The sequence below is a fragment of the Perca fluviatilis genome, chromosome 3 (genome assembly GCF_010015445.1).
Source record: "Perca fluviatilis chromosome 3, GENO_Pfluv_1.0, whole genome shotgun sequence".
NCBI lineage: Eukaryota > Metazoa > Chordata > Actinopteri > Perciformes > Percidae > Perca > Perca fluviatilis.
The window spans coordinates 6233980-6243761 of record NC_053114.1 but is presented as its reverse complement, the minus strand read 5'-3'; the positions used below and the strand labels follow the sequence as shown (position 1 = coordinate 6243761).

The following is a 9782-nucleotide window of genomic DNA, read 5'->3' as shown; positions in this document are numbered from 1 at the left end:
CCAGCTTGACATGCTGCTTCCTGTCAGACAGAAAGTCAGTGACCCACCTGCAGGTGGAGTCAGGCACACCAAGCTGGGAGAGCTTCTCCTGGAGCAGAGCCGGGATGATGGTGTTGAAGGCAGAGCTGAAGTCCAAAAACAGGATCCTGGAGTAGTTTCCTGCAGAGTCCAGGTGCCGGAGGATGTAGTGGAGGGCCAGGTTGACTGCATCATCTACAGACCTATTGGCTCTGTAGGCAAACTGCAGGGGGTCCAGGAGGGTGTCGGTGATGGCTTTGAGGTGTGAAAGCACAAGGCGCTCAAAGGACTTCATAACCACAGAGGTCAGGGCGACGGGTCTGAAGTCATTAAGTCCTGTGGTCCTTGGCTTCTTGGGGACAGGGATGATGGTTGAGGTCTTGAAGCAGGCTGGCACGTGACATGTCTCCAGTGAGGTGTTGAAAATGTCTGTGAACACTGGAGACAGCTGGTCAGCGCAGTGCTTCAAGCTTGATGGGGAGACAGCATCTGGTCCAGCAGCTTTCCTGGGATTCTGTCTCCTAAAGAGTCTGTTGACGTCCCTCTCGTGGATGGAGAGAGTCGTCACTGAGGTGGGTAGGGGGGTGGAGGTGGAGACACACACATGCGCAGTAGCCTACAGCAGCGGGGGCTGGGAGTTGCTGAATCACTACAAGGTTCATTGATTGCGGTTCACCGGCTACAGGTGTCTTGCCAAAAACTGATCATCTGCCAAAAAGTCATTGCTGTCTACCCTACAAATGATGAAATAGGGGACATGCTGAATGTCTAGACGAGCCGAAGCCGAGCCACGACTGATCGAGCCGTGCTGCAACAGGTGTTCACAGGTTGAGGTTCTCGTAGTCTCACTTTGCCAGTCCAGACCTTCCTCCACGGCGGAGTGTCTGGCTAATCCACACAGCATTCCGGGATGGGGGAAAAACGTGCTCTGGTTTATTGGCATTTCTTTAAACGAATCACAATCTCTTGAGCGGCGCTAAGCATCGGACGGAGCAACGGTTCTGCTGCAAAATAGCCTCGGGAAGGAACTTGTTTTGGTGGAACATACGTTCAAAAGTTGTTCTAGTCGTGCAACAGAAAACTCAGATTGGACAGAAAGTCTAGCTAGCTGTCTGGATTTACCCTGCAGAGATCTGAGGAGAAGTTAACCATAGTCCTCATAAATCCACTGGAGTTTAGAATGCCAACACAAACAAGAGGAAGGTGACGGACATCTGGACGAAAAGAGTGCAATCTGCCTTTGTTTTAATCACTACTTACACAGTTCTGTTGCTTAGCTTTACAGGCCAGAACCGATCAAAAACACCACCTTATTGATAATTATCTAAAATAACCAAATGTGAAACAATGATACAGTGAAGTGATGCATTTAATATAACATGACATCATTGGGGCCTCCTTTCTGTCCAAGTACTTTTATTATCAAAATGTGTGTTGATTTGGAAGGTATTGTGAGCAATTTATCAAGTTTGATTTTTACTGAACTTGTAGGTCTTTTCAGTCCTGCCCGACCCACCTATCACTATTATACTTTCAAGAAGGCTTCAACCTAAAAAGGTCTCTTTATCATTTATGGCTGAATTTTGGGATAAATGTGTATAAAATGATGTACAGGAATGGAATATTTTTTATTTGGTCTAGTGCTGCAACCATAAAAAAAACATTTCATCTATGTTTTGTGAATGCCCATTTTTCAGCTTTAACTGAGATCTGAGATATAAAAAGAAGTAAAAAAATGAAAGAAGAAATAAAAAAATGCCTTTCTGCTTATTTATACCTTGAGATTACTACATTATGCTATTTTTTTAATGTTGCAATCTCAAACGAGATACGTGTTTTGTCAGTTGATTAATTCATTTAACATTTTCATTATATATCATTGACTGCTAAAATGTGTAATCTGCTCCTGCCTGAGGACAGACAGCTGAAAACAAAGCCCACATCTTCCAGAAACTACAGTCTCTTATAAGTAATAACTGCCACTTCCAGTTTATCAGAATTTGTCAACTTCTTTGGTAAGCAGAATACCATATTAGGATGAAAGTTAGTTGGCTTTCACACCCATATAAGTAGGAACACTTCCCCAAGTTTTTCTTAGTCTGCTGCTGTTGTGCTGTAACCATGATGCTCCAGGCGGCTGTGCTCAGTGTCCTCTTCTTCTCTGTCCACAGTTTTACTATACAGGTAAACCCCATCAGACACTTTACATGCACATGGACAGACAGACACTTAGTTTCTCAATAATGAGATAAATACAACAATTTTATGACACAATTTGAAATGAAATGTAATACATTCGGAAATTTTACAGTGCATAATGAAATTTTTCTTCAGTAATAATGTATACAATGATCAGCAGTATATTCACTCAATGTACAGTATATAGGATTTAGGATTTTTTATTCAATTGTGGGGCGTAGGAAAGCTTTTTTGCACACCTCTGTTGTCGGGCAGGTGATGGAACAAAGATCTATTTTTCATACAATTTTCACATCTAGATCCATTTAATTGTATTTAACCAATGTTTACTTTGTGTCTTATTACAGGCTTCTTTTGCAAAGTGTAAGAAGACTTGGCTACTTTTCAGACATTAAAATTCTGTAAAAATATAGTTGTGCTTTGTGTAACTGATACATGACCAAATTGTTTCTACTCCACAGGCAACACCACTGAAGATGACGATTTCAGTGTGTCCATGCTGTTGCAGAAGGCCAATGTTAATCTTGGTATGTTCATCTCCACTGCAACTGCTTTATTCATTCCCTTTGGTGACATTATCCCTCCAGCGGAAAATGTACAATAATAATAATCTTACCCTAAATATATAAATAATAAATAATGCTGGTGTTACAGTACATACCTGAAAGTATACAGCAGAGATACTGCATTGTGGAAGAAGAGCATATATCAAACCCAGATTTGACCAGCTTTTAACACAGCAGTTAAATAAAGAAAAAAAAATACAGTACAAAAAAAAGAGATGAAAACATTTACTTGATCTTGTCATGTCATTTTGCAGGAAAGAACTTTGATGACCCTCTGGTGTTATTTGGAGACATAGCAGTGCCAACAGGTCTTCAGAACGCTGATCCCTGCACAGCACGAGGCTGCCTGTGGCCTAAATCCTCCAACGGCAACGTCTATGTACCCTACCGCATCTCCAATGAGTACTGTGAGTACTGAAGGCTTGGCTTTTACTTTGCATCTATATTATTATTCAGCAGTAAATAATAGTCACAGCAGTTGCAGTATAGTAGAAGTTGAAGTAGCAGCAGTAAAGGTAATAGTAGTAGCAATTGCAGTTTTAAAACTAGTGGTAATTAATAAATTAGTTGTCAACTATCAAATGAATCCCTAACTATTTTGATAATCAATGAATTGGTTTGAGTGATTCAGCCAGTCAAAATTCTCTGATTCCAGCTTCCTAAATGTGAATATTTTCTAGTTTCTTCACTCCTCTGTGACAGTAAACTGAATATCTTTGAGTTGTGGACAAAACAAGACATTGGAGGACGTCATCTTGGGCTTTGGGAAACACTGATTGACATTTTTTAGACCAAACAACTAACCATACGACGATATGGGTACTTTGTTCCGACCTTCTAATACTGTTGGTCCACAAGAGCGTTTTCCGTGAACATACCTTAAACAGAAAATGTTGGTCACGGTTTTGAACACGTCTTTAAAGTTCTGAAATGGTCACAGTTTGGTTAGGTTTAGACCCAAAAAGTAATTATTAAAACATGGTGGCTTGGGTCAAAATCGTACGTTCAAAGTCACTTCCATAAAAGTTAAAGTAAAGTAAAAAAAAACAACCTCACCTTCTACTTTTCAACAGTGACTCAAACCCTACTTTCATGGGTGAAAGTCCTCATGGTTTGTTTGACCCTTCCACCACCCCAACATGCCTCAACCTACCTCCTTTCTTTATTTAATTTTTATTGATGCTTAAAGACATAAAATACACAATACACAAAACACCATACACTGTCATGGTATGACAATACAGTTTTCCATATAAAAACAAGACACAAAACAAAGAGGAAAACTGTTCAGGATTTCCAGACTGTGTATAGGAGACGCAGAAGCTGATCATTTTTGGGGTTATTTTTAATTATATGAAGTGATTTAAGGAGCAAATCTATTTCTAACTTAAATACCTGGAAGGAATGCTGTCCCTTTTGCCATTTTTGTTTATGAATAAAACTTAGCTTGCAAAACAAAAAAGTTCACTACGTATTCCAAAGTGTTATTATCATAATAAAAAAGAAAATCTTTTACGCTAAGAGAGTACGTTGGATCAAAAAGGTGACTATTGAAGTCACTGAGAAATGTTTTAGTTTTCTCAAATTTAAAAAATAGGTGTGGCAGTGTTTTCATCCATATCACCACAGAAGAAACAAGCACTACTTATGTCTGCATATTTGGCTACAGTAACATTCACAGGGTATATTTTATGAACTTTGAATTGAACCTCCTTCACTTTATTTGTAATGCAGTATTTACTAGGTAACAACATAGCTCTTTTCCAGTTAATATCAGGAATTAAAGCTCCCCAGTAGAATTTCCCTCTAGATGTTATTCTTTTTCTAAATTGAAAGATCTGACAAATATGTTTATTATCACATTTTTTGTCTGCCACATCAATCCCATTCAAAATTAACTAATGTAGTGTTACATTGTCCAAACCAAAAGACAGGTCGCTTTTCATGAGATGGATTAATTAGGGGTAGCTTTAACTCAACCTACCTTCTTGTGTAAATTTGACACTCCTACTTTGACACCTTACTTCCTGCTTTGCGCACATCATAACTACCACGGCCACTAGAGGGCTGGTTGCTATAAACATAAATATGAGCCTTAATTGCTGCTTGAACAAACAACCTTTGGGGGCATTTTTAGGGGCAGGACAGTCTCAGCAGTAGTAGTTGTAGTACCAGAATAGTAATAGGAGTTGTAATAAAAGTAGTAGTATAGTAGTGTACTTGTAAAAGTGGTAAAAGTCCCCTTTTAATGTTATGGCAGAGTGAATAAGAAGATGACATTATAAAAACTCACCAAAATTAATGTTTTTTTATGTCAAGCCACACGAGAGAGAAAAATCATCGTCCAAGCCCTGCAGTCATTTGCTCAGTGCACTTGCATCCGCTTCACCCCCTTGACTAATGGACAGGAGGACTTTATTGACATCAAGTGTCGCGAAGGGTATGGACCACACAATGCAGATACCACATATGTCTGCACGAGTACAGTCAAAAGTTTGGTTTACTTCTTTCAGGTGTTACTCATTTGTTGGGCGTCGTGGTAATGGCCAGGTACTGTCTTTGAAACGTCCGGGCTGTGTTTACCACAATGTCATCCAACACGAGCTGCTCCACGCCCTGGGCTTCAACCATGAACAGACTCGGTCCGACAGGGACCAGCATGTTCGCATCCTGCTGGAGAACGTCGAGCCTGGTGGGTCGAGTTCCAGACTTTCTTTATGTCAACTATAGATGGAGCTTTAGTAATGCTTTTGCAAAAGATACAACAACCAACAATGGGGTCTTACAACTGGCCTTTATGATGTTTAAGCTCTGAACTTTTAAGTGAAAAATGTTACGTACAAATAAACAAATTAAAATATGACTATCATATCATCGTAGCTGGAATACAGTAGCTAGGAATGTGAATTATGCGACGCATTCTCACCAACGGGTTCATATGATATCGTATGAAAACATATGCACAATTCGTATGATATCCTACGAAATTAGCTAATGCTGACCGGTCACGGGTTGACCAGTCGCATGACAGTCAAGTTTAGCAGTGTTTACAGTTAAATTTAGCTGAGGAAACCTTACTGTGAGCCTGGAACAGAGCACTGTGAGGTTGTTTCAGAGGCCGTTTCGGTTGAGTTTAGCTGACAAAACGTGACTATGAGCCGGGTACAGTGCACCGTGAGGTGCCGGTCTTTTCAGGGGCTTTTGCAGTTAAGTTTAGCCGACAAAATTCATCATGCAGCGATTTAGATTTAGGCACCAAAACCACTAGAAAAAATTGTGGTTTGGATTAAAATACTGGTCACCTTAAGTACACGGCCCCCTTAAGTACATGAACACCCATTTCAAGGGTGAAAGTCTTGTGTTTTCCCCTTCACTTCTTCGAGGACCTTAACTCTGCTCCCCTGATTAAAGCCCTGCACTTTGTAACCCACACGTCCTCCAACGACCTCTTCCCTATGCGGACCATATCTGTCTTACACAGCAGCCGTCAATGTGGTGCATACAGTAATAAATACGTGGAATACATACAAATTACAGTGCTTTACTTTTTGTAGCTATGTCTACAAATTGGTTTGTGAGAACAGCTTGGAATATATGCTTATGAAGACCTCTAGAATAAGCAACCATGTGTACAGAAATAATGACATGTAGTTTCCTGCAGATATACTGTAACACATTCACACATTTCCCTTACTGCACTTTTCAGCCATTTTGACTGGCAAGCTGTAATAAAAACATTTAATCAAGCTGTGTGATTGCCTGCAGGAAAGGAGCACAATTTCAGGAAGATCGAAACAAGGAACCTTGGCACTCCCTATGACTATGGCTCTATCATGCACTATGGAAGGTAGCATTCACTCAACTTAATTATAATATACAACAACAATGTAATTATGCAACTATGAAATCATGTTATACTGTATATACATATATTATGCTGAAAAGCTCAGTTTATTCCGTAAAGTTAAAATCAAAACTTTTCAAATTGGTCTCCTGGGTGAAAGTCCTGTTTGTTTTGACCCACCTGTTTGTTTAACTTACCTCCTTATGGTGAAGTTTGGAGATGTTATACAGCGTCCCCTTAATTCCAGTTTTACTCCCTTCATAACTACTACAACCACTAGAGGGCGATGCCACTATAAACCTGTAAATATGACAGACTTAACAGTCTATGAAATATGAGTAGTAATTGCTGCTTGAAAAAACAAACTGGGCGTTTTCCGGGAGAGGACAGCATCAAACACTAAAAGTGCTAAGTACTTTAGTACAAAGTACTAAAAGGACTATAACTTGATTTTACTAGAACTCAGACTGTTATAGTCCAATATTAGCTTTAGATTAAAGCTTTAATGTGTAACTTTTTGATATTAATGAATGTCCGTTACATTTAAGCCATTGCCAAATGAGTTGCTACAAAGCTAATTAAGACTATCAGCTCCACACAACTCTCTCTGTATTTCTCAGTATGGCTATGTTCAGGGGGGGTGGGGTACGCGATAAGGTAGGCTTGTATGATGTGGATGCGCCAACAGTGTTGTTGTCATTACTTAAAATTCCTCATGGGGCTGGCAGAAACTACTCACTAAAGCTTTATTCTTATTTTTAGAATGCCTTTTTAACAATTCCCTAAATCACTTGCAATCTCTTCACGCCCAGTATGGATCCATATATCAGGTTTTCGTGGTTATTCAACAGTACAGGTGTACAGTTTAAACCTCTCATCACTACTGTGTATTTGCACCATAGGTATGACTTCTCTAAGAACTGTCAGCCAACCATCATTCCCATCCCCAACAAAAATGTAGCCATTGGCAGAGCCACCCAGATGAGTCCGACTGACATCCGTCGGGTGAACCTCCTGTATGGCTGCAGTACGTACCTTTTTACCCATATGGCTTACCATCTTCCTAACTAATTAACTTCCTAATTGTTTCTGTATTTGCAGTGTATTTTCTCTGAGTTACTTACATTCTCACTGAATTCTCACCTGTCTTCCTTCCTGGTTTTTCACCTACCAACAGTACTCTCTCATGCTGTCTTTCTACTGAGAAAATTGACAGACTAGGTCAGACTGAACAGATACCTAGGAAGATCAAAACATACTTATGTTCATGTGCATTGTAGCATTACTATATAGGAATCAAGCAGCTTTTACAGATTTTGCTTTCTTTCTGAATTCATATCAGAATGGACTGCTTCCAGACGTCACCTGAAACCTGTGCAAAGAAAGCGCTTCCTCTAGAAATGAAAGTAAGTATTGAATATGTTCGGAACATGCTACACGCTATCCTCAATGTGATCTAACTTAAGTATAATAATACAGATGGAAGTTTCCCTCTTCTTATGTGTTTAGTAGCTTTTATTGATTGATTCATCATACATTTTGTTGTTTTTCTGGCATTTTGCCATTATAGGTCAGATAAAGACAGGAAACATGGGGAGGAGTGTCCTCAATCACACCAGGTTCATTTAATAAAACACAGTGGAAGGGAGATTGAAAAGACAGGAAACATGAATGTAAGAAAGGGAATTCACCGTAGCACACGGGCACGACAGACCCTAGGAGCTAAAGGAGAGGAGAGGGAAAAAGGAGGGGAGGGGCACAGAATACGACAGCGAATGACAAGAGAGGGTTAGGTGTGTATTCATAGGAATACTGGAAGAGCCGTATTTGAGGTGCGGTCTGGTGGTGCCAGATGTTCTAGTGATGTGTGTTGCCGCTGTCAAACTCCGTCATCTCCAAGAAACAACAAAAAACCTTGATGAAAATTTTTTTGAAGAACATTTGGATTGTGCAATAAGGCAGCCCTGCTTGATTCTTTTGGGAAATTATTGTAGAGATTGACAAAGCATATGTTTACTGCATTTACTCTCTAACTGGGACGTTTTGGGACCGATTGGTGGGATTGCTATGGGTAAAATACACATGGCGATACAGTGATAAGAGCAAATTACGTTTAACCATGTATCCAGCTAATTTATATAGCTCACGTCACTGTGTTGTGTAAACAGTTCATTAATTAATTAATTCAACACTCATATTGTATGTGGTTTTCTTTTGAAAGTTCCTTCCTGAGACTAATTTGCAGAGCCACCATCTTTGCAACCGGAGCTTAGCTCCCCCAAGACGATGGTGATTGGTTTAAAGAAACAACCCAGTGTCTTTTTCTCCTGTCCAGGAATTTATGTGTGGAGGGGCCAGACCTTACTTTGCAGTGCTTTGGAGATAGGTCTAGCATTGTGAGACTACCAGACATTAACCAATGATATACAGTGTATATTTATAAGTAAGAGTTTGTTCGCAAAACCCTGCGGTGGAAGGTATAGAAATTTCTAAAATCAATTTTAGGTAAAGGAAAGAAAAAAGAAAAGGGCTTAAGATGGTCGTCTTAACCACAAGACCAAGAGAGAATTCAGTTTTTTTTTACTCCCATAACTTCAAGTGTCTTACGGAATGTGCATGCCCATTAGTGTGTGTGTTTGTGTGCGTGCACATGTACACACAAACCCACACTCATATTCATTCAATATTTTTGAACAAATTCCCTTTTTTTCCAACAGGAAATCCAGAGCAAATGAGGCAAACTGATGCAACGTTGTACAAGCAACACCAGAAATGCATCTAGTGCTTAACGAATGTGCTTTGATTCAGAATTTGATCAAATTAGCTTGCATGCTGTCCTAATGAGAAATGAGGTGTCCAGTGACATCATCACAAATTTACACTTACACAAATAACTGCTTGTGAGCTTGATTATTTACTAATAAATAAACCATGCTTATTCACATCATAACCTCAGCCTGTGTCTGTTTGTTTTATTGTGACCTGAGAAGATAGAAGTGTACCAGCACACACCATAACAGCTAAGAAGTTTTTTTTTCTTCACATTATTCAAATAATACTTACACAAATACAGAACAATACATTCCAACAAGAAAGTTCAGCTGCAACTTCCACTCAGAGGAAAGATACAGTGAAACAAAAATGCACACTTCTCC

The 9782-nt window shown here is 39.6% G+C and overlaps 1 protein-coding gene across 1 annotated transcript; it reads left to right on the top strand.

Annotated features, from left to right (window-relative positions):
* The first annotated feature begins 2111 nt into the window (after window positions 1-2111).
* On the top strand, window positions 2112-9582 carry LOC120555535 (high choriolytic enzyme 1-like). Its single transcript, XM_039794282.1, has 10 exons — window positions 2112-2202; window positions 2565-2580; window positions 2679-2744; window positions 3038-3190; window positions 5103-5223; window positions 5297-5475; window positions 6549-6630; window positions 7530-7654; window positions 7970-8033; window positions 9345-9582. The coding sequence occupies exons 1-9, from the start codon at window positions 2140-2142 to the stop codon at window positions 8023-8025; spliced, it is 861 nt and encodes a 286-aa protein (XP_039650216.1). The 5' UTR covers window positions 2112-2139; the 3' UTR covers window positions 8026-8033; window positions 9345-9582.
* The last annotated feature ends 200 nt before the right edge of the window (window positions 9583-9782 follow it).